Source organism: Lichenostomus cassidix, chromosome 3 (genome assembly GCF_008360975.1).
Source record: "Lichenostomus cassidix isolate B80296 chromosome 3, HeHo_3.0, whole genome shotgun sequence".
NCBI lineage: Eukaryota > Metazoa > Chordata > Aves > Passeriformes > Meliphagidae > Lichenostomus > Lichenostomus cassidix.
The window spans coordinates 15,151,630-15,176,417 of NC_139483.1; the positions used below are offsets into that span (position 1 = coordinate 15,151,630).

The following is a 24,788-nucleotide window of genomic DNA, read 5'->3' on the forward strand; positions in this document are numbered from 1 at the left end:
GGCCGCCGCTGCCACCTGCTTGTGGGGACATGGAGGACATGGGGGACACAGGGACACACGGGGCCGTGGGGACACGGGGACACGCACCCCCACACCTCCCCCCGCAGGCGGCGCGCGCCGAGGCCATTCATGAAAAAGTTGACGTCAGGCGGCTGGGCGTGGCCAGGGCAGGCCACGCCCCTCCAGGCCATTTAAGGCGGCGCGGCGGCGGGCGCGGGGCTCAGACGGGAGGCGGCGGCCGAGGCGTGAGGGAGCTCGCTTTGCCCCGGGCAGTGCACGCATCGTCCCGCCGTGTCCCGCAGCGCCCGCGCCGTGCCTGGGTGCCTCTCCCGCCACCCCCCGCCCGGGGCAGCCTCCGCCGGGACTTCATGTCTGTGCTGTGTCCCCTGCCCTGGTGAGTGGGCGCTTCCCGCGGGGGGCGGGCGGGGGGATGGCAGCTCTGCCCGGGGGGCGCTGGAAGCCGAGCCCCTTCGGCAGCCTCCCCGTCCCGGGAGGAGGCGAGGGGCCCCGGGAGCGGCTGCGGGGCAGAGGCGGCAGTTCGCACGCCGGGCGGTGCGGTAGCGGGATGAGCTGCGAGCCGGGGCAGTTCGCTGCACTTTGCCGCGCTGGAAATGCCGCTAAGGCTGTAAAAGCCGAGCGGGAATTGGCGCCGCGCGCTCCGCTGGCGTGGAAGTCCCCGCGGTTGTAAAATAAGTCAGCGGGATCTGAAGCGCACCGCCTTGAAAAATAAAAATTAAAAGGAAAACGAAAAACGAAAGCCCCTGCGCTTGCACTTTATTTGGTGCGGTTTTTTCCTTTCCCCCCGCGGCGGGGCAGAGCTGGAGGCAGCGCAGTTAGGAGCGGAGCGCTGCTGGCGGAGCGGCGCCGGCTGTGCTTGAGCTGCGCTCTTGGGGAGAGTCGGGGAGGTGCTCCCAGGGCATTGGATGTGGCTTCGGCTTACGAGGTACTGAGCTTTTTCCGCTGCCTTCCAAGGGGGGGCAGGAAGGAAGGGACCAGAAATAGACTGCCTACAGCCTCTGCTGCTCGCTTCGCCACTTGAATCGCGCTCAGCCCTCCCGGAGCCCCTCAGATCACTGGAATGCTGTCTTTTGTCTCTAGCTCTGATTATCTGAGATCCGCTGAGATGACTGAAGTGATGATGAACACCCCAGCCATGGATGAGATCGGACTAAGCCCCCGCAAGGATGGGCTTTCGTATCAGGTAAGAGCTTTGCTGGCAGCTGAGGCATTAATCCCATGTGGAATTGCCTGGGCTGGACTGTAAGCTCGGTCTAACGTACCTTTCCATAGCCTGACCTAACAGCAGGTCTTGCAGTAGTGAGAACTAGTCAACAGACTGGAATGTTTGCTTGGCAGGGGGTAGTTGTCTAAAATATCACTCGTTATCAGTGCGGGCTGGCAGAGGATTCCGTTGTTTTGAAGTGACCGAGTCCCCACTCATTCAGCATTCCCGGGGATCAATGGGAGATGGGTTAAAGGTTTCATGCTACTCACTGGGCTGAGAGGACTCTTAAGATCTTTGTAACACGGCATACAGTTGATCTGCAGAGAGCAGGAGGATGCTGCTTATGTTGCAGCTACATCTTTTTGGTCTAGTTCTTGGTTTTCCTCTCTGATGTGCCCATTTGAGAGGGTTAACAGTCTTCTGTAAGGTACAGTGATACAGACACAGCCTCAATGAGCCTTGAAATGTCACTGGAGATATTGATACCTGAAGGCACAGGTTGCATTCGTTCTGAAAGTTCTGAACAATGTAGTTAGCTGTTAATCTCTAGATCAGTGGCTGCGGTGAAGAAGTGGACTTCAACTAGATCAAACTTCAATCCTTTTGTCTCAATATCTCTTTCAGTTCCTAGCCTATACTTAATCAAAACAGAAGTTAGGCATCTTAGCCTCCTAGCTCCATGGTTTCCTACACTTCAGGAGACTTGTTGATGAGATCTGACAGAGATACTGAATGCTGGCAGATGACTTGCATCTGGTCTGTGCATTGGGTGACTCTTACCAGCAGATCCAGATGCAGGGCTCATCCTTTGCAGATGTTACACAACCTGCACAGAGGCACTTGCTCTAAGTGTGCATTCAGATGAGGTGCTGTATGTTTGCATATTTATGTCTGAAAAGGGAGCTACAAGGCAGCAGCAGTGCACCGGAGCATGAAATCGACTGAACTTTGGGCCACGGCTGAGGCCTCCGGCAGAAGCCAAAGCTCTGTGGAGGAAAAGGGGATGCATTCCTTCTTTTAGTCAGGATTCTGGCTCTGGGTAATGCAAGTTGTTTGGTTTATAGCTGTGCTGTGCTTCAGCAGTTGAGTTAGTGGGGAGTATGTGGCCTCTCTTTCCTCTTACAGATGGAGTGCGCAGGAATGAGAGTGGTTAGACCTGAAGCAATCAAACTAACCTGCATGGGATGTCTTTGTGGGTCACCTTATGAAGAGGCTTAACCCAGTCAGGTTAAAGGCCTCTATTTACCCATCCAAATTCCTAGTGAGAGGCAGAATCTAGGTGCCCTCCTTGTTCTAATGATCACTTCAGTTAGGCTCTTCCCCAAGTGCTAATGACCTTGATAAGTCTGCTTGGGCCAACTGGGGAACAGGCTTGTTTGGTTTTGAGTGGATCATCTGAACCTGAACATCATAAAGTGTGAGTCATAAATGCTGACGACTCATATCTGTGCAGGGTTTTTGCATCCTAGATCTGTTCTCCTTAGTGGTCTAGTCATAGTTGATTTTTTTTTTTTTTTAAATGCCTGCAAGGAACTTTACCTTGAGGTGAAGCAAACTGATGGCAGTAAGAGTAGAGGAGTTAAAACTGAAGACCCTTATGGCACTAGCAGTGTGTGGGTTGTGTATGAAGTCTACCTCTAAATCAGTTTAGTGTAAAGAGGATTGGAGAACAGGATCCAGCCTTCCTTCTCTGGCTGCTAGGCTGCAAATGTCACAGTGTAAGTCAAGGTAAGTTGAAAGCATTTGTAAAGGGTTGAAAACTCAACTGAGACCAGCAAGGGCAAATCTGATGCAAATAGCACCATGAACTCTTTGTTCTACCTCAGACTTTGGCACTTTGTGCTTCATCTTGCTGATGGAGAGAGTTTGCTACATGGAAAATTGTATGCTTGTCTGAGAGCTGTAGTGCAATGACTTAAAACCAGACAGGGCTAATGGAGCATGACTGCTCCTGCACTGAGGCTTGTTGTTCTAAGCTGCAGCATCTTCCTCCACTCATCTGCAGAGTCAGGCACTCACAGTCTAACAGCCCTTGGCTGGCTATGAGAGACAAAAAATAAAAAGTGGAGCCAGAACTGGGAGAGGCAACCTTTTAGCTTCAGAAATTTCTCTTGCTCCTTTAGTAGAACTTGAATTTTTTATTACAGAGATGACCTGAAACTGGGGTTCAAAATGCACCCCTTCAAGCTGTGTAGAGCAGGGACTGTCTGGAAGTTGGTCTGTAGGATGCTGCCTGTGATTCTGGGGGCTGCTTCTGCCACCAGAGGCAGGCATGAAACTGTCTGGACCAGAGGAGGTGGTACAGCACTGCTGGAGCTCTAAAGCACCTCAGTACCTGCTGTAGACAGATTTGTCCTACCAAGAGTACTGTTTCCAAGTCTTTTTGCCTTTACTTGGAAGTAAACTGAGGAAGCAAGCTCATACCCTGAATATAAACTTCAGCAATCTGACTCCTCTGTCTTGTGGAGTTCACTGAACTTCAGGGCTCCTCTCTGTCTCAGTGGTTATGAAAGGAACTTGGGTTGTCAGCTTTTTTCTTCTGAATCTTCCACTCCCTGGGGTGTCTGTCTGTCCATCCTAGATATCAGCTGAAGGTCTGCACTCCTTGATGCCCTCCCTGGTGAAGCACTGTGCCCTTTGCTGGGCTGGCCATCACTGCTCAATAGTGTGAAAATTCAGACTGCAGAAGTAATATCAGTATTAGCTGAGTTGCCTCTATAGGCTTAAGCAAATTGTACTTCCTCAGCATAGGAATGTCTTTTCCAGTCATTATGCAAAATGCTTCTAAGCTAGTGTGCTGACTTCAAAATCTTTCTCTGTAAGACAGCTTTTATTACTGTTTTTTTGACAGCAAGCTGCTGTCTGAGCCCCCCTGAAGATGGTTCAGCCAACAGATTTCAAGGGCCTGAGCAGAAGTGAGTGGTGAATTTGGGGCACGAGTCTCAGAACAGGGCAGCATAGACAAAACAGAAGATGTGACTGAAGAGATGATGTCATGCTGGGTCTTGTGCCTGCAGTGAGAAGCTATTTCTGGATCTTTAATAGATGTCCCATAATTCCCATGGGACTTACTAAACAAAAAACTCATTGAAATGCAGCTGATGGCTCAAGTTGCCCCTGCTACAAACAGATGTGGCTATAGAGGGCTTCATGCACTTCCTGCTTGGCAATCTCCAGCGAGCTGGGCCTTTTCTGCTGCCAGCCAGAGCTTAATGCACTGTTTGCTTCTTCCCAGCCCCTAGAAATACCCGTTCTTTGAAGAGCCTCATCAGCACTGCCAGCTTGTCCTCTGTGCTGTCTCCCAGCAGCACGAACAATGCCACTGAAACAGAGGCTGAATTAATCATTTCGTGGAGCTGTTGTCAAAACAGTGCCTCGACTGGAATCCTACCTTGCTTCCTGGAAGTGGAGCGCAGTCTGAGCACAACTGAAAATGCTGTAATGCTCAAAGTGTGTGTCCTGAGTTGAGTGTGCTGCTTTGCTGCAGGCTGGCTGGTGACTTGCTGGTCCTTTAGGCTCCCATGTGGGGGACTGGCCTGAGGAGGCTGAGCTTGCCTCATGCCATCAGCTGAGGTTTGGTTGTCATGGGGAGCTTGAGCTCTTTAAATCATGATCGCATCATGCTGGGATCTGTCTAGGTTAATCACAGCCCCAGCTCGCTGGGAAGCACGTCAGAGTGGCTGAATCTGGGTAAATAGGCTTAAGGCTCTATCCAGTGGCTGTGGCAAAACCTTGGTGTTGGGGAAGTAATTTCTGGTGAGTGCAACACCTCTTCATCAGCACTGGGGAAGCGCTGGCTTTCCCAGAGAGCTGTGGTGCTCAGTGCTGAGGGGCTTGAGCTGTGTCTGTTGGATCCTTCCAATTGAACTGGACCGCCAAGGTGTTACTGACCCAAGGGCTGTTGGCTCAATGGAAATTAAACTTCCTCTGTAATTGTTTTCTTGTGAGGTGCTTTGTGTCTGTGCAGCCTTGATTTGTGCAGAGGAAGTCCTTCAGCAGAGCTGGTTTTTGCTGCTGTGGAAGGTCTTGAGATTGGGCTGTGCAAAAGGGGTGATTGCAAGCATGGCTGCTAGAGAAGATTGGTAGGCTGAGTCAAGTGTATTCCAGGATCTGGGACCTAAATGAAGACAGAAGCAGGATATGGGATAAACAGATCCAAAAGTAATCATGTTTGCAGCTATGCTGTGCACTGAAGTGTTCCACTGAAATCCAGACAGAAGACAGCAGTTCATCGGAACACCTCAGAGCATGTTTTTTCCTCCCTGCTTTGATGCCTTGCTACTCTGAGGAGGAAAATGGTTAGATGTAGGAAGTTTCCCTGACATCATGCCCTGAGACAGGGCAGTGTTTCTGTGGCTGGGGAGCTGTCATGGTTCATCAACCTGAGTCACAGCTGCTGTGTACATACTTGGAGCTCGTTCTCAAGTCATGACTACTGTGTGAGTATGCATTGTAGCTGGAGAAGTCCTCTGAAGAGGACACTGAGAGATGACTGAAATATTTCCTGAAATGAGCTTGCCATGCTTCTCAATGGTAGTAAAGTTTTATTTTAAGAACTAAAATGCTGGCTTGGGATTTGGAATATTGGCTTGATGCTGCTGAAGAGACACAAAATGCAGCTTTTTAGTGCAGGGAGGATGAGTGAGATGTGTCCATCAGGGATGTATCCTGTACCTGAAGTGGGATGTCTCCCAGTATGGATGTTACAGCCTTCCATAGTGCTACCACAATGAAGCAAAGCTTTCCCCCAAACCAGTAACTTAATTTGGAAAGATCTCAGTGTTTTAGTCTCCCTGTAATACAATTTAAATAGTTTTCAGCCCCATGAGAGGAGAGACAAGCATTTTAACTATGGGTGTTAGTATGGAGTACACATGTGGAAGTTATTTTGAATTAACAAGTGTCACTTGGATTATGGTAGTGCTGAGCTAATCTTCTTAATTGTCTGACATCTCTCCTGCTTTTCGTGTTTCTCCATCCCTGCGAATGCTGAGAGGGTATGAGCCTCCCCAGGGCAATGAAAACTTTCCGTTCTTGTTGCCAAGACTTCATCCAAGGATAGTAGAGCTAGATCATCTGAAAAAGAGGCAAACATGATCTTCCTAAAACCATTTCAAGCTTTTGTTTCAAGTTCTGCTTTTCCCTGCCCTTTCCAGCTGCAAGGCAAGAATTTGGTTGATTTGTATGTGATCTGGATAAGTTCATGAGGAGAGCAGTTCCCCAAACATAATCCAGAGGGGCCTGTAAAAACCAGTCTTGCTGTTAGCAAGAAGCTGTGCTGAGTAGTGTAAGATACAGCATCCAAGTCCTCTGTGGGTCTAGAGGTGTTGTATGTGTCTCTCCATGGCTAGGAGCTCAGCTGCAGGGGAAGGCTCTGTGGAAGCAGTTGCAGCTCCTTGTGCTGTATCATGCAAGTGAAGTGGTGGAAGATACCTTTGAATTGCAGCTAAATTTGCTTTTAGGCAGCCATTACAACCAGTTGGTTGTCACTTTTCCCCCATCAAGTGACCAGGTCAGCCAGGGGAAGGCATCTGCCTCAGCTGTGTGCAAGGTGGCTCCCTGTCATGAACAAGAGGAAGGTGCTGACCCGTGTCTGTTGTCCTCTTTGTGGGGTGGGGAGGTGCAGAGTGTTCCTCCCTCACTCCTGAGCAGAGTAATGTGAGCAGAAAGGCTTGGAGGCAGGTTTTGCTGTCCTGGCTGCTGTGCCAGAGAGTGCAGAGCTCCCAGGTCAGAGCTGAGCTGCTGCATTCCCAGCGTGCTGCAAGTTAGGGAGGTTTTTTGTTCCTATTGTCTAAAGCTGGAGTGGGACCAGATAAGGCTTACAGAACCAACAAATGTAGCATGGCACTGCTGGAGAAGGAGAGACAGTTGGTGCTTGCTTATTTTTTTCTTTATAAAGAGGAGTGGGGAGGCTGGTTGGGATAACTTTTTCACTTGGCTTCCTCAGATGTGCAGTTAGCCCTAATCTGCAGCCCTTTATCCTTGGCTCCCTGTGCTTGGCCTGCTGTGGCCCTGCCTGTCACATTGGAGGAAATCTGCCTTTCTGTATTTTTTCCATTGACTGTCCACGCCCCTTCAAAGCACAGTTGCAACATCTCCCTTCATGCTGCCTCAACGATTAAAAAGCATGACTTAGTGGAAAAAATCCTGACCTTCTTGGGTTCGGCCTGTCCTGCAGCTGTTTGAGATAAGATTGTGCTAGGGTTTTTTTTATTAAAAAAGCTGCACACCACATTTTGAGGATATTTGTTTGTAAGGAAATGACTACTACTTAGTTTCTGGAAAAAAAATCTGGCAGGCTATTTTCAAAGAAATTGCTCCAATTTGACCTAATGTGCTTAAAATAATAGCAGCCAAAGGTTAGTTTAATTATTATACTGCTATTTTTCTTGCATAGGAGGCTATTTTCATGACATTATCAGCTTATGTAACCTCTTGAACCACACTTTTTTTCCATTGCAACCGTCTAAACCACGTAATGTCAAGGGTATTTCTTTTCCCTATCCCAGGTTTAGATAACTTGATGCTTAAGAGACACTGACTGTACTTTCAGTAATGCACCATGTGCCTGAAACTGCCTTTGTTTGGCCCAGCAGAAGCCACAAAGGTCCAAGAAACAGTTGCTGTCTCACTGGAATGACTCATAGTGAGTAGCTCACACTGCAGTGCTCAGGTAGATGTGGCTGTGTTCAAAATACCTCAGCTGCTCTTGTGCACCTGGAAAACCTGGATGGTGGGAGCTGGGCTCTTGCACCACTGTCCTCAGGAACAGATGAACATGTGCAAACAGCCCCTGATTTGTGCATCACCTTCTGTTACCTTGCCTGACTTTGCATTAGGTAGCAGCCTGGTGGCTTTCTCAGGCTGGCAGTCTGGTTGCCACAAAGCTTTGCATGTGAGGGAAAAATGAGGCTGATCAGTAGAAACCAAATATTACCAAGGAGGTGATGCTGTAGTTAGTAGCTGCTAGGCTGAAGGAGGAGTTGATAGGGTGTTATTTCATTTTTTGTGGCCAGGGCTTCCCAAGGTGCTGTGTACCCACATGATTGGCATGAGGAGAGTGAGGCTTCATGGTTACTGCTCAGGGCTCCTGGATGGGGAGCCTGCTTTTGTAACTGGAACCACAAAGATCAAAGCAGATCAGATCTTGCTCTCAGGCTGGCAGTGCTGCTCCCTGCAAGGATGCTCCTGCAAGTCTGTTCAATGCAGATGATGTTCAAAGGAAAGCACAGCCACATGACTTCTCACCTGGCCTACAACCTCAAGGGGAAAATGCACTTTGTAATTTTATTCTTTAGGGTGTTAAAATGCCACTCTAGTGTGAAATGGGCTCTCTGATAAAATTGTTTGGAATAGCAGGTGGTGGTTGTTTAATCTTCTGGTTACTAGCCAGGAGATCTGATGTAGCAAGTGGATTTTATCACCCAGCAGTTACCTTCTGGATGAACTGGGGTTTGAAGCTGTTCCCCTAGCAGGTTACCCATCAGTAACACAACCTTTTGTGTTCACATTGCAGTCTAGTCATGCCAAGCTGCTGCTAACACTGCACCAGCAGTTTTTTTTCCCTGTACTCACATTTTGCCTCAGTTCCTAGTAGGATCAAAGTGTAGATCCCAGTGGCACCACAGTGAGTATGTGCCCTGGTGCTGCTGCACTGCACAAGCTTGTGCATCCATACTCAAGCAATGGATGGGAGGGAATGGGTAAGGTAGTGCACTGTGCACCTTGAGGGGCTGGAGATAAAGGAGTCCTTGTATTCACTGCATGAGAATACAGTGCATAACTGCTGGCTATGCCACAGGTACCCCTTTCCTGAAGAAATATGGTCCAGTCACCAGCCCTTCCATAAAATGAGTGTCCTGCTGAGTTTCAGTGCTGATGTATGGTATCTGTAGTGTGCAGAATACTGCTAAAATTATCTCTAAAATGCAGCTGAGCTATTTCAGGCTGGCACTGTGGCCCTGGAGTGATACCAGACACAGGCCCTTGCTGCAAAGGTCTGGGCTGCTCTAGCCCTGGGTTGCCATGAGCCTCCTGCCTCCCAGAGCAGGGCCTGGAGAACAAGCCTGTGCTCAGTGGCAGCCTCACCAGCAGCAGGAAATGAGATCTCAGATTCTCTGATCGAGATAGCTCCGTGTGCAAACTCAAGAGCATTAATGCAAAAGCAGGGCTAGGGGGGTGTGAGGCATATGGATAAATATCCAAAAGGGCAGGTACCTATTTGCTGAGCACTATCCAAGCAAGCGCGTGCTTTGGAAGCCTCTTGGGCAGCGCTCATTTCCATTACTTGGAGACTTGAAAAGGTTATTCACAAGTTCAAGAGTACTCCCATCACTCAGTGGTTGACTCTGTGTCCAGACTAGTCTGCCCTGGAGACCTAAGTGTCTCGAGCTGGGTTTTGGCTGAGACTGTGTGAATGCAGCCCCCCTGACAGACTGTTCCTTGGCTCTTTCAGATCTTCCCTGACCCCTCAGACTTTGATCGTTACTGTAAGCTGAAGGACCGCCTGCCCTCCATCGTGGTGGAGCCCACGGAGGGTGATGTGGAGAGCGGGGAGCTGAGATGGCCGCCTGAAGAGTTCCTCGTGCAGGAGGAGGATGAGGAGGAGGAGGAAGAAAACTGTGAAGACGCAAAGAAGGACAACAAGGAGCAATAAATGGCATCTGAGGAAAGGCAAGGGACTGCACCCTTCTGAAGGAAGAGCCACACTTTTTTTGAAAGTCTTTTTAAAAAGACAAGTTCAATTTTGCACCTGCGAGATCTTAGTTTTTTTGTATTCTCTGTATCGAGAACTGAAGCCCTCGGTGTCACCAGACCTCCTGAGGAAGGAAGGAAGTAACGCAGAGAAATGTTTGCTGTTCTCGAGATCATTATCTGTATTTTTCCGAGGCGGAGGCAGCAGTGAAATTCCAAGCACATGGCAGAGGGTGACCACACGAGGACTGCGGAAGGGGGGAGCTCGGGGAGGGGGAGGAAAGTTGGAGGTGGCAGCGTTTGGCTGGGAGCTGCCTCTGGCTAAAAGCATGAGAACAGAGCCGAAATATCTCAGATTTGCCTTTCTTACAGCTTCCATTTTGTGTGTTGGGGGGTGGAAGGGTGTCCATAGCGAAGCATGGCTAAATGACTTAGTGACAAGGGGCCTGTAGCTCTCCCTGGTTCGGCACCTCCTAGGGTAAGGTGAGCGTCCATAGGAGTAGTCTGGTTTCTTGCTCTCGCTGTTTGAGCCTGTTTTCCAGTCACTTTTCCCAAAGTTACTTTCTCCCCCTCTGTTTGCCTTTAGACTCTTCAATGCTGAGCAGCTGTATTTGCAGGATAGTGCTAGGCTGCTGCTTGTCATCTCTCCTGTGATGCCCTAGTTTATCTTGCAGGTGGTGAGCATGAGGTGATGTGCATCAGATGTAAAGGTGCTTCTGTCTGCAGCAAGAGCTCATGTAGGTTTGAACACCTCAGATTTTTCTCTCCTATTTGTTGAGGCTGCTGTGGGTGGTCTTGTCTTGTACGGTGCCCCAAGCCCAAGGGTGGAGATTTGTGCCCCCTTAGCTTGGTGTCCTTGAGGTTGTGGGCTTTCATGTCTCTAACTTGCTGGGCTTTGGGCTTGAGAGGGCTGGGGTCGGGGTGTCTCCTCCAGCTTTGCACTGCAGGGCCTCCTCAGTGCAGGACAGGCTGGTGGGGTGTTGTGGGGAGGGCTGCCAGACCTGGGGGTCATCCAAAGATGAAACACCAGATCTGGTGTGGATTGCCAGTGGGGTTTGCAGGATGGGGTCTCTTGGGAGAGGATTAGTCTGGGTGTCCCGAGACAAGATGCGTTCCTGCTTCTTAGCAAGGGTGAAGCATTCATGTTGTTTTAATGAAGTGCAGACTGGCTTTGTGAAGTCTGTGGTTGTCCTCTCTTCACCATATCCTGCCTCAAGCAAAAGGCCAGTCTGCTGCTAGACAGGGTAACCTGCTGCTTTCCTGGAAAGAGATGATCTTGCAGCTTTGGGGACCAGCTTGGGAGCCAGTCAGCCTTGGGATAGGATAAGAGCAGTTACCACCTAAACCAAATCTGGGGTCATGGAAGAGAAAAAGAAATGTCAAGGCCTTAACCAAACTTCCATAATAATCCCAATGCCACCCCCCTTTGCTTATAACTGGTTCCATTTTTAAAATCTATTTGGACATGTGTGTATTTGTATTTTTAATACCTCATGAGTAGTTAAACGCTGGTGGGGTTTGGGAACTGCTTTTAACATATTGGCAGGATCGTTTTAGTCTTGTCTTGCTTGTGTTTCAACATAATGGCAATAATTTATCAGCTCTGTGTAACTAATTTTGGACAGATCGGAGTTTGGAGATGAGTTAGCACAAAGCAGGGGAGAAACTCAGTGTTCCTACACTGCAGCTGGCCTCTGGTCCAGCCATGCAGACCCAGTCAGACACTCTCCCTGCCCACCTTGGTGGATGATTGACCACCAAATGGCCATGATGTGGTGATACCATTTTCTCTAGTGATGGATTCAGCTGTTGTGTCTGTAACACTTGTTCTAGTCTTGCTGTCTTACTGGAATGAGCTTGTACACCTGCATACCAGCCAGTCGTCTTATTTCTAAGTGTTACTCTCTATTGGTCTCTACCATCTGTACCACCAAGTCAAAGCTGTATATCAAAGATATTACCATGTGGGCAGCAGTGAGATGGCAATCCTTGGACTTCAGACCTGCTGTCTGCCCGAAAGACTTGCATATTTCTGTCTGCATCTTTTTTTGGAAGTATTGTGTATATTTCTATTTGTTGTTGAACGTATCTAAAGAACAAAGCACTCCAGTAAAACTCCTCCTGTTGTATGATATACATTCTATATTTCTGTAATTCTTTTTTGAGCCTCAGGGAGAAGCTAGCATTTTTTTCAAACTACATTTTTGTCACTGTGACAGTTGTAAATAAAGTTTGAAAATGCTTTCCAAACATACTGGCTTTGTTTTGACTGCAAAAGTGGGTTGGGATGGTCAATCTTCCAGGCCATGGCCAGTCCTGGTGTTTCAGGTCTTGGGTGTGCTGACTTGCAAGGCTCATGCAAATAACTGAGGAGACTCATGTGTTTTAGTTGAGCCTGGAGATGCTGGTTTTGTGCTTGTGGCTGGCCTCAGATCATGCCCTATGGCATTGGAAACCTAAGTCAACTTGGAGTGAGGGGCACCACCTTTGCCCCCCATCTTCCTATGGTTGCTCATTGCTGTGTGAAAGGCTGCAGAAAGCTGCTGCTCCAGCTTATTTGTTCCTGAAAAAAACCTGTATTTGTCTGTAATCTACATCTACCCCCTTACCTAACCTCACAGAACATGAAGTAATGGAGAGTGGAAACTATTCGTAGGTGCTGTTAGTCATGTTCCCTGTGCATGCTCTTACCCTGCCCCAAGCAACACTCATGAAGACAAGTCTTGCCTTGCTGTGTGCTTGTAAGGTCTCAGCTGAGCTACCCACAATTGTCCATTGGCCATTTTGGGTCTAGAGGCCAGCTCTTCCTGAGAAGCTGTCTGTGTCATGTCACACAGCGATGGCTCTGTGCTGCAGTTCATGGTGCTGCTGGAGGAAATGGCATTTCTGAGTGTGAGTCTGAGCTTCTTTGGTGCTGAGGCACTTTCTGGGTGTAGAAGTCTGACCACACCAGGATTCAGTAATTCAAACTGTGTACTTAATGGGATTAAATTTTCCACTAAACTCAGGTGATAAGCAAATACCCTGGAATACCCATATCTTTAAGGTACATGGATAGAAGTTCCTGTGATTTAGCAGCTAAGACTCTAATCTAACCTAGGCAAACAAGCTCAGCTGAGGCTGGAGTGTTATGTTGATATGAGACTGGTTAAATACACTAACTAATGACCCTTACATTTAAAGCTTGAACTGAGGGCATGCTCAGTGTGAGCTCCACAGTTCAAAGATTAATTGTATCGTGCACAACCCTCATGGATGTTTTATGCCATAGAAACATGCAGTATTAAAGCTGACTTCTTCAGTCAGCCTCTAGCAGAAGTGCTTTGATTTTTCCCTCTCCTCAGGCATGGAGTTTTTTTCATTGTAGAAGCTGCTGCAGCATTTCCAAGACGACCAGATGTGCTGGTCTGAAATCAGTGAAGATGTTTACTCTTGACCCAGCATGTTTTTGTTTAGAATACAGCACTGGTTAGCAAAACTGCAAATGTATTGAACATGTCTGTTACTTCCATGTGCTTCACACCAACAGGTTTTTCAGGCTCACATCCAAATGAAGAATGCTCCTGATGGATCATCCTGTTTTGGGGTGAGATCAGAAGTGTTGGCCTCTGAGTGGGGCTTGCTCAGCCAGGGGGTCTGCCTTGTGTCAGCCTGGAGCAGTGCTGGTGGGAAGGAGGCTCTTTCCTGCTCCTTGTCTCTAGCTATTGTGGCCAAACTGGAGCTTGGATCATCAAATGAAATTGGGCTTGCTGCTGCATGGATGAGCCTTAGTCATCCCAAAAAAATGATGGGTGGCATAAGGACCTTTCTTTGCATGCAGAGCAATGTTTCTCCTGGCTCACATTAAAACCTGAGGGCATTTGTCCTCCTAGAAGCTTTGCCCTGTAGTTGAAACTGATGACACAGCAAGCTGTGCATGGCTATCCTGCCTAGCTGAGCCTGTGTTCACTCTCCCAGGTATTTCATTTGTAGTGTTCAGTGTACATCCACTTCTGTTTGGCTTCATCAAAGCACGCAGTCACTGGAATCTCTGCACATGAACTGCTGGCATCTGACTTTGCCCACATTTGGGTGCAGACAGGAAAAGTTCTTGCTCTGTGGAAGTGCAAAGATAATTCATCAGCACTGCATGTGAGGAGCAGCCATCCCTAAGATGCAGATGCCCTTGGTGCAGGTGAAAGTCGTGCCCTGGTGTAACCACCCTCCTTATCGTTGCAAGCAACAGGAGAAGCTGAATTTTGTTACAGGTGAGCTGTCTCCTTCCAATTTTAATCCTGATAGGAAGTTCCCAGCTGATGAAGACATGGAGCTTTCATCCTTGTGATGCTGATCTGCTTTGAGGTGCCTTGAAGCACAATCGAAACTAAAACAAAATCCTCCAAATCTAGTCACCTGGAACAAACCAAGGGATGTGAGGAGCAAGAGCCTGTAATGCACATGCTCTGAGCTCTCAAAAAGCAATCCTGAGCATCAAGTCTCTCTATATAAGCAAGAGGAGTTATTATCCCTAAATCCTCAGTTGAGGAGAAAAGCTCTGAGTGTTTCACGGTCCAAGTGATGCCTTTCTGCTTATGTTTGAACAGCAAAGCAAAGATCTGTGTCTGGGAGAAGCACAGCAGAGTTTAGTTATCACCTGCCTGGTTCCCCAGAGTCAGCAGCATCTATCTGTGTCGATGTCTCTGCAGCAGGAGGGCAGCATGTGGGACATCCCTGGAGCCATGGCCCATTCCAGGCTTTCCCAGAAGCCAGCAGAGGCACAGTGACATTGGCTTTGAGCCACTTGGGTTAAAAACGTGTCACTTTCTACAGATCATCCACCTGCAGAAAGGGCTGTGCAAGCCTGGCTGGAGAGCAGCTCAGCTCAAACCCATCCTTACACAAATGCAAGCTTATGAGTGGTGGTTTTAGGAAGGGGAGGGAAGAGGCTTCATGCCCATCACCTAGGGAGGAACTGAGTGCAGAGAAACCTGCTTCAGTCAGGAAATGGCTGGGACTGGTGCTAGCATTGTGTGTGTTTGTGTGATGATGAGCAGGGATGGAGAGAACAGGAGTTGCTGCAAAGTGAGGGGGGCATTGTGGGTGAGGTTGTTAGGTGAGACAGTGGGCAGCTGCTCTGCCAAAGGTCCTTTGTGACTCCATGGTTTCGTGCCTGAAGGGCTGGAAATGCTGCCAGGACCTGCCCTGGGACACACATCGACCTCTGCAGCTCCCAACATTTGCTCAGTGGAAGTTCACCTGGAGGAAGAGGAGTGGTGTTTGACTTTGTCAGGCTGTGCTGATGGGCACAGCAGGAGTGGAAAGCCTGGGGTAGCAGGCTGGTGCAGTTTGGATGCCAGGACTGGAGACAGACCAGCTGGGGCAGAGATTCCTTTATTCTCTGGTCCCACCTTCCCTGTAATGGCTAAAAGGGGAAGGATTTGGCTCAAAGCAAGAGAAGTAATTTTTGTTGTTTCAAATCAGACCTTTTCCTGTCAGTGAAAAGCTTTTTCTCTCATACCATGTTATCAACCCTGTGAGAGTTGTCTTGTACTTTTTCCACATTAAAACACAAATCCCCAGCCCCATGCTTGGGGTCAGAGACCTGTATGGTGTCCACTGAAGAGAGCAAAGACAGGAGGAGGAGATGGAAGATAGCAGTGGCTGGTGTGCAAGGGAACAGAGCCCAGAGGGGTGAACCTCCACCCATCTCAACAGGCAGCTGAGGCATAATAAAGTCAACCCCACTGTTCTGAGAGCCCTGAGGGGTGGGAAGACAGAGGGGAGAGAAGCCACAAAGGAAGCATGCACTGAGCACTCGTTCCCTGCCAGAGCTGTAACCACACAGGGTTACCGTAGCAGCGACCATCAGCTTCATCTGATAAAAATAAGCGAGGAAGTCAAGTGTATGAGAGGCAGAGGATGTCAGAAGCCGAGCACAAAAATGTCACAGCAGCTTTGCTTTCATTTTCAGTGCTTCCTTTATTCTCCCCTCAGCCAGTTCAGGAGCCTGGGCATTTCCTGCCCCATCTGTCCCAGAGGGTATCCTGCCTCTCTCCCAAACATCCCCTGGCCCAGGGACGCTGGTGGCCACATGCTGTGTGCAAAATGCCCTGCCATACCTGCTGGCAGCCTCCTGCACTCAGCCTGCAGCTCTGCTGCAAGCTGCAGGGATGGAACAGCAGCCAGAGCCTGGTCCAGCTGCTAGCAGGCAGCTCCCCACCTCCTCCAGGGTGGCATCAGCCGGTGTCTTTGGCTCTGGGCTGCAAAGGTGAGGATCAACACAAGGGGAAACACAGGAATAGAATCCCAGTGTGGTCACTGCCACATAACAGCCTATTCCTGCTGTTCTCCACGCTGAGAACAGCTCAGCTGGGGTGAGGAGATGGCTCAGGTTTGCAGCTTTCTCCAGCTGCGCCAGGGCAGGGAAAAAGGGTGGCTGTATGTACTGGGGTTTGAGCTCTTCCCCACAGGTTCTCTGCATTCAGAGGTTCGAGCCAGGCAGGTTACAATCAGCTCAACAAATATTTGTCAAGCACGAGCCTTCCTGAGCGGTGTTTGACAGCTCTTTTCCACTGCAGCTGTTGCCAAGCCTGCCGTGGATGCTGCCTGTGGGGTGAGGACTGACCTCTGCTGCCACAAGAGCTGCAGCCACACTGCCCCTGCTTTGGTGGCCAGGTGACAACAGCCCTGCGTCCCACAGGGCAGAGGTGACCTGGCCAGAGGTGGCTAGTGGGGCAAGCAGCAGAGGTGGAGCTGCTTGCCATGTTCCCTGGGGTGGGAAAACCCTTTCCAGTGTGCCAGGAGGGCTCTGAGTGTGTGAGCTTGTGGGATTTGCCTCTCAGTCCCCTGCCCTCCCCTGCTCCAGTGCCCACTGCCTGCTTTACCCTCTGCACAGCCCAGTGAGGAACTGGCACATTCTGACATTGATTTGGTGGGTTTAACCCAGTCATGCTCCAGCTGGTGGGATTTGGGATACCTTCACAAGAGGGGAAGAGAGAGGCAGCTTTAGAGCAGCGTCTCGTGCATAAACTTGCTCTGACAGTAGGACCAGGGGGAGGTTTGCAGGGGCTCTCCAGTCCCTGCCAGGCTCAGCTGATCGTGCTGGGGGTATTATCCCTGTCCCCAAGGACAAAGGGACTTTGTAGTGTGCAGTCTCATGACCTGTCTCTATCCGTGGGGCTCTCAGCTGAGCCGAAATGGGATTTTCCCAAATCTGCAGCACTCGGATGTGGATTCCTGGCTGGGCCTGCTGTGGGTGCCTATGTGTGGAAGAGGCACCCACATCCATATGGGGCAGGTGAAAGCTGTGCTGCGTACTACTGTGCACTCCACTGGTGCTCCAGATGGACTCAAGCTGTCCTGGCCTGTTCCAGGGCCTTTCTCCACTGTCTGTTTGCTGCAGCTTGTTTCACAGGCTGCACCCTGTCTGTATGCTCCTCTCCATACAGAATCCTTGCTACTTTTTCTCAGTAGCAGCCCAAGTGATTTCTGCAGGGCTTCCTATCCCTGCCAGGCTTGATCTGAATGACTAAACCTCTGTAACTGTTCCTGACCTCTGTGAAATAGGATTGCCACAGGATGCATGAAGTATAACGTTTAACTTGAGTGTTTTGTTCCTTATAGGGACTTGCCATCAGTGACTTTCCATACCTGTCTCTTCCAACAAACCTTAGACATTTGTCTACAGAGAAGGCTCCTGGTGTGATGCAACAGCAGTCACTTTTAAGGAAACCTGGTCAGAAGAAATCTCCAGAGCCACTGCTGTCAGAAGAGATGGTTTATTTGGCTGAGTTTTATCCAGACAGCCAGCAAAAGCTCCAGACCACGGAAAAAAGAACCCCAAAAGCTGCAGACCCTGTGATGCCACCTCCCACCCTGGCACTGGGCTAGTCATGCTAAGCTGCCTGCATCATCATTAAAATGTGGGTGTTTAGATGGAGGTAGTTGTTAGGTCTCCTCCTGTACTCCATGGAAAGAAGTAAACATCTCCAGAAGGTGAATCATTTTAACAGCCTATCTGGAAAGAATGTCCTCAGGCCAGCAAGAGGATGGAGATAACCATGTAGTTGATTAGAGGGGTGGAGCACCTCTCCCAGAAGGAAAGGCTGAGAGAATTGGGATTGCTCAGCCTGGAAAAGAGAAGGTTTTGGGGTAATCTAATTGCAGCCTTCCAGTACCTGAAGGGAGCTTACTACAAGAAAGATGGAGAGGAAATATTTACAAGGGGCCATAGTGGCAGGACAAGGGAAATGGCTTCAAACTGAAAGAGGGCAGGTTTAGATTAGATATTAGGAGAAATTCTTTACTGTGAAGGTGCTGAGACACTGGAACGGGTTGCCCAGAGAAGTCATGGATGCTCCATCCCTGGAAGTGTTCAAGGACAGGTTAGATCAAGCTCTGCTTTGGTGGAAGATGTCTTTGTCCATGGCAGGGGGACTGGAACTAGATGATGTTTAAGGTCCCCTCCAACCCAAACCATTCTATGTTTTTATGAGCTGCATCCTGATGAGCTGAACCTCACCCCTAATTTCTTTTGTGCTTTCACCTTGTTAGGTTTACCCCTTCACATGTCAGTGCTCCCATGGCCAGCCATTCTGTGTGCATCCCAGTGGACTGAATTTGCTGGAAAATTCACATTTCTTAATAAATAAGCTCAAACCAACAGGACATCAATCACATGAAGTGACACAATAGGGTGAAAAAAAAACCTGATGGCAAATGGGAAGAATAAAGAAAAGACAGCAAGGCTGCAATGAAGACCATGGAGGTGGAAGGAGAGGTGTCAGGGACAAAGCTCCTGCAGCTAGTTCACAAACTCTTGGAGAGGTTTGTCCTGCCTGAGCTGAGGAAAACAGTTACACCAAGAAGACACAATCCACTCACCTGGAATCACCTCAGTTTCTTGGGAAAAGTTATTTCCACTCTAATTTTTCATATTAAAATGTTGTGGACTTAAGTATTTCTCTTGAGAATGTTTCTGTTCCCACTCATGTCAGTCCAAGTACAGTCAGTGGTGGCTCACCTGTGCAGGTTGGCTCGACAGGAGTCTCCCCACAGACTTCAGGAGTATGCTGGTCTTTCAACCTCCTCTGCTGGGGTCTCACAACCAGTCTGTCCCACCAGGGAGGAAAACATGGGGACCAGCAGCATGCTAGAGGGAACAGCACCTTCCCCTGCCCCTCACAAAGCACAGGCTCTGTAGCACCCTCAGAAACATTTCATAGAAAGGCTGGGCACCCATCAGCAGTTGCAGCAGTATGTGACAATGTATGGGTAGTAAAGCCAGCTGTGAGCAGCACAGGTGAAAGGCACTGTAAAAAACACAGCAAGAGAAGCACAACGATGAGAGGGCAGTATTTTCACTTTCCATCTGTTGATGCCTGCCTAGCAGTAACTAGAAGGAGAAGTGAGAAAATGATGCCTCTAAAGTTTTATTTCCTGTCTTATCTGCTATTTACCGTGTTACGTAAAGGCTCAGTCTAGAGCTTCTTCAATGATCCAATGCTTAACACGAAGATGTGTGGAAGGGCTTCAGGTTTAGCACCTATTTTCTTCACTTGGCTGCCCTTGTCCTCTGGACCAAAGCAAGTCCTGGGAAATGGCTGCCAAAGCTTTGCCTGTGACCAAAACACAGTGGAGGACTGGCAGCAGGACGAGTAACCGACAGGAGCTGATAACAGCTTGACTTTGCTAATTACTGTTTTTAAAGTCCAAAGTCACTGGAAAAAATGAGTAAAGTTAGATTTCGCACACTAATGACAAGAAGAAAGTGCACTGGAATGTCTGAGTCACCGCTCTGAGCACTCCTAATTATACAGAGATATAGTTTTCATACGCCGTGTTACATATTACAAATGTGTGCAGACGCTTGGAGCAGCCTCGTGTCTGTCATTGTGAGTGTTGTTTACCAGGAGATTTGAGGCTGGGTGAGATGACCCAGTGGGCTGCAGTTGAGGGGGGGGGGCAGGGGTTGTAGGTGATTTTATATGTTTCACACAAATTTGGAGCAAAATCTGAAACCAGCAAACTGAAATAGCAGGTAATGATTTTCTTGCCAACATGGGAGCTGGGTTTTTACCCACCCAGCTGCTTCGTGCAAGCACACACTCAACATGCAATGTGCCCTTCACTGTGTCTGCACCGTGCTGGCTCTCTTGGGAGTCACACAGATAACAGGTTTGCTCTGTGTGTGGCAGCCTAAGGGACATTTGGAAACCAACTCTGGTCCCAACTTCACAGTCCAGATTGAGATGATTGCACAGGGTTCCTGTGCTGATGGAGAGCCCTTGGTGAGGGGCACTGCCCTGGGGAGGTCTGTCTGCTGCCCTGGAGCAAAGCTGGAGGTACATCTGCAAGGAAATGCTGCTCTGGTAGCTCCTGGACCAAATCTGCCAGCCCTGGCTAGGAGCCTCAGGCACCCAAAGGCATCTCAGAAGGCAGAAGGTAGCTCTGCCCAGGCTCTGCATTGCTCCTTGCCTGTCACATGGGCTTCCAGGTAATCCCAGGGCAGGCAGCACGTGCTAGGAGACAAGATTCCTGTGGGGCACGTGGAGCAGGGGCTGCAGAGCCAACACCAGCCTGCCCTGCGAGGTGTAAGGATGCCCTTTCACCGAGTGGCCTCCTGGGATGCTGGTGCCAAGGCTGTGGGCAGAGTTCAGTTCCAGAGGCAGTGCCAGCCCCTGGAATTGGCCGCACTGATAGTACTTTTCCTGGATTACCTTCACACTCATGTGACGAAGCTTGCCCAACAAAGCAGGCAAGCAATTAAGGAGCTGAGGCCTCATTAAAAAAACCAACCACACCACAGGGCTTGTGACAGGTAGCTGGTGTCTCCAGCACAATTACCTGATAAGCAGAAGGCTTTGGAAAAATCCAGCGTGGAAAGGGTTTGGAGCTCAGTTGCGTAATTCCTTTAATAAGTTGTTTTGTCATAAACCATATGATAAACAGGCAGGAGCAGGGGCAGGAGGATGGGAAAGAGAAGGAGGAGGATGAGGAGGGTGGAAGGCTCCTCATGGCCCCTGCAGGCTGTGGAGGCTGTAGGTCGTTAACTGGTGGTGACTAATGTTGTTATCTATTTTTTTACCCCTTTGAAGTGGTAATGTTTCATCTGTGGTTTGGCCTCTTCATCCTTTTGTTCAAAACAAGCCTTGTTTGCCTTTTCCTTCTCATCCCCCATTGTTCCCTCCCCTGAGATGGGAGGGATGTGTGGGGAAGCACACAGGCTCTGTGAGGGTGAGGATGTGCAGCCCCACACAGCAGACTGGAGCTGGGGGGATAAAAATGGCAATTTATGAATTTTGGAGCCCAGGTTTGTATCCTCTCCAGAAGAGCTGGCATCCTCTACAGCAGGGACCTCAACCCAACATTCCCCCAGCCCAAATGAGAGAGAGGACACCACTGCACTGCAACGAGGGGTTTTGTAATTATGTGACCTGCCATGGAAATAACTCCTGCTGGCTTTGTGCTAGCCCAGATTCCCAGGAAACACAGTGGTGGGGACCCCATGCCTCCCCACTCCCGGGGCAGGGGCAGCTGATAACCAGAGCCAGCTAATTGCTGCAGGAAGCTGAAGATACAGGCAGCTGTGTGGTGGGCAGACCCCACTGAATGTGTCAGGTATGCTGGTGTCCCAGGCTACTCGGTTTAGTCCCCCTGGACCTGGCTTTCCACTGCACCAGGGCTTTTTTAGCACATTTATTACAGTTTCCATCCCGTGCTGGGGATGGTGCCTGCTCATTAGTATCACCAATACCCCAGGAGGCAGAGAAGCCCTCTGGAGGGCTGGAGGTGCCTTGTCTGCTTTCCAGCAAAGTCCTGGGAGACCAAAAGGGGCTGAGCAGCATTGCTGGGCAGAAATTGGGTGTGCTGGGATGTGTCCTGCGTGTTGGAGCATCTCAGCCTCTCGTGTTTGCACACACTGTGTGGTTGTGGATGTTCAGCTTCCTGTGAGATCAGGTTTTCACCGTGGTGACAGCACTGGCAGGGTCTGTGAGCTCCTGTGTGAGGTCACTGGGTCTTCCCCCTGCTCCCCAGGGTGTGTCAGAGCAAGGCAGGTGTGGTTTCTTTTGGGGGAAAATTCTAACCAGCTTAAATGGCTTAAGAAATGGCCTGAAACATAGAGCTGAGACACAGTAAAGCATGAAAAATAGAATAGGAGGTTTCTGGTAATGGCAGCCTGGGCTGTTTTATGGTGGCAGGTCAGCGTCATGAGATGGGCAAGGGGAGGGGGACTCTCTCCCAGCTCATGTCTACTTTTTCCCTTTGGAAAGGCATTGTTTTTATATGACAATGACATTGTTTGACATCCAAACACTTTTCCCCTAGCTGCTAAAGCAAGGTCTGAGTGTTTAACCCTTCTTTTTCAAGGGGTCAGGGAGGGGGCTGAACTGTGAGCCTGCATGCAAAGGTGCAAATTCAGCCTCAGCATCACTGACTATACTGAAGGAGCTGCTCTTCCTGCTTCTGGAAGGATAATTAATCCCCAGAGGTGGCTGTTGGCTGCTGTTTTGGGGAACCAGTTTGCAAGTCAGGGACTAGAGCATTAAAGACCAGCAATTAGAGGCAGCTGAGAGTGCAGAACGGGAGGAATACTTAATTTAAACAAGAATTTTAAGCCTGGGGCCAGAGTGGCTACTCTTGAGAGAAGGGAATGGAGTGGGATCTAATTTTTAAATAAGTGCCACCTCACCTCTGCCTCATGCCAGCCTCCCCCACCCCACCCCCTCCCCAGTAACAGGCTCTTTACCACGATGCTAAAGGAAAAAAAAAAAAAAGAATAAAAAGAGAACAGGGAAATTCTTGAGATTCTTTCCGATGGAAAAAATGTCTCCACTTATCACTCAGTGTCAACAGCAGCAGACACCTGTGCTTAAACACCCAACATGAGGGGCAAACCGAAAGGTAACCCAAAGCCTCTGCTTTTACCTCCCCCGGGCCATGCAAGCAGGACAATGGACTCGGACACCTCCATCAGCCCGGTGGGGCTCTGGCCAGTGACTACAAAGCCGTGCGAAGGCAAGCCTGGAGGTGGCAAAGCTGGCAGCATCCCGCGGTCAGGAAATGCCTGCAGCCCGGCTGCTGGAGCCAGACCTCATCACGCGGTCCTTAATTAGACTGTCACCTCCTCATCCCTCCCTCCTCCCCATCCTCCCTCAAGATTTGCTTCATCCCGTGCTGTGGCACTCCCTGTTCTCCGTCCGGCCAGCCTGTGTGGGCAGCTCAGGAGCAGTGTGGTGGGTGGGCACTGGGAAACATGGCACACAGCTGGGGACTCTGAGCTCCTGGTGAGGCGATGCCCTGCGAGTGACAGGGTGATTGGCTGTCGTGGGGCCACAGCAGGGCTCCCCATGCTGCCACCTGAGCCAGGTGCTGCCCCTTTTCACCTGCTGGGAATGCCAGGCCCTTCAGGTACCATTGCTTTCGGGGATTTTTTGGTCAGCCCATCGGAGCTGCTGCTCTCTGCACTGCCTCATCCATCATTCCCATTGATAACCAGCACCCAGCCTCACCTCCATTCCCTTCCTGCCTTTCTTCCAGTTCTTGTCCATGGAAAATATCACAGTTTTGGGGGGGAGGACCAGCAGACATAACAGCAGCTTTGTGTTTTACAAGTCCTAAACAATGCCAAGCTGTTGGTAGGAAGGCACTACAACCTGACAGTCTGGTCAGAGGAACTCCTGCTTCCCATGCCTCAGTCCTCACCCATTTCCTGTGTGATGTTGGGCAAGCTGCTGATTTTCTACATTCATTTCTTAATTAATGCTAACATTTCAGCTTGACTCCTACTTGTGAAGGATGGAAATAATAATAATAATAATAATGATGATGATGATGATGAAGTCCATTCATAGAATGGCCAGAAACACCCTGCATGTGAACCCACAGAATAATAGGATAATCATAGAATGGTTTGGGTCAGAAGAGACCTTTAAAGGTCATCTAGTCCAACCCCCTGCAATGAACATACATCACCAGACATCACTGCACATGTATCCATCCTGTTTCTTTCCCTGTTTCTATTGCTGCTGCTTTACTCTTGGCTTGGTCAGTGATGATGCTATTGAGATGTTTCCTAAATAGAAAAGATTATCTCTTGCAGTCAATAGGATTTAATTTATCCTGTTAGGAAGATGCCTCTTGGTTAAGGTCCATGCATCCCACAGCATCTGAGCCACCAGAATGGAACATTGGCTCACACCTGTCTCTAAGACCTGGTAAATCCTGGCTGATGCTTGTTATCTGAAGTGCTTGGATTTGGTGTGTGATTGCTCTCAGCACCTCTTACAGCAATGCAGATGTGTCAGGGGACTGCCTAAATTCTACCTTTCCCAGTGCAGGTTTAACTATTTAAACTCTTACTGTTTAATCCCATATTCTTTTGCTAATAGAGTTCAAAACAGTGAGAATTTTAATAGCATTGCTTTATCAATTGCAGAAGTGACTTTTTTCTCATGTTATCCAGTGTTTTTCCCCCAATCCAGCCACTAAGCAGCATCCACTAAGCGCTGCATAATTCAGCATCATTTGGTGCCTGTAATTCTACAATTACTCTTCAAGGCTCATTTGCTTCAAGGTCTTCAGGCTGTAAAGTTATGGGAGTGTGGTTAGCTGATTTTCAGGAATGTCTGCTCTCTGGCAGGGGCTGGAGAAGGAAAGAACCAAAAAGAAATGCATGCAAATTCAATGACATAGCAGGAACTTTAGAGGCATTTCAACACAGCAATACCCACAGGCAAAGGAATTGTAATTGTGCAGGGGAAATGCAGCCTCGCCAACTCCTACGATTTTATCAGGAGTCTGGTAATTTCCCGAGTGTCCTTAAAAGCCCAGCTGCTGGAATCATCTCATTGTTAGGGAGTCTCAGCTTCCTTTTAAATGAAAAGGAGCA

The 24,788-nt window shown here is 49.2% G+C and overlaps 1 protein-coding gene across 1 annotated transcript; it reads left to right on the forward strand.

The window, feature by feature from the left end:
• Nucleotides 1-210: 210 nt before the first annotated feature.
• LBH (LBH regulator of Wnt signaling pathway) lies at nucleotides 211-12,169 on the forward strand. Its single transcript, XM_085054626.1, has 3 exons — nucleotides 211-394; nucleotides 1,099-1,201; nucleotides 9,681-12,169. Exons 1-3 carry the CDS (start codon nucleotides 369-371, stop codon nucleotides 9,879-9,881), a joined length of 330 nt encoding a protein of 109 aa, XP_084910752.1. The 5' UTR covers nucleotides 211-368; the 3' UTR covers nucleotides 9,882-12,169.
• The last annotated feature ends 12,619 nt before the right edge of the window (nucleotides 12,170-24,788 follow it).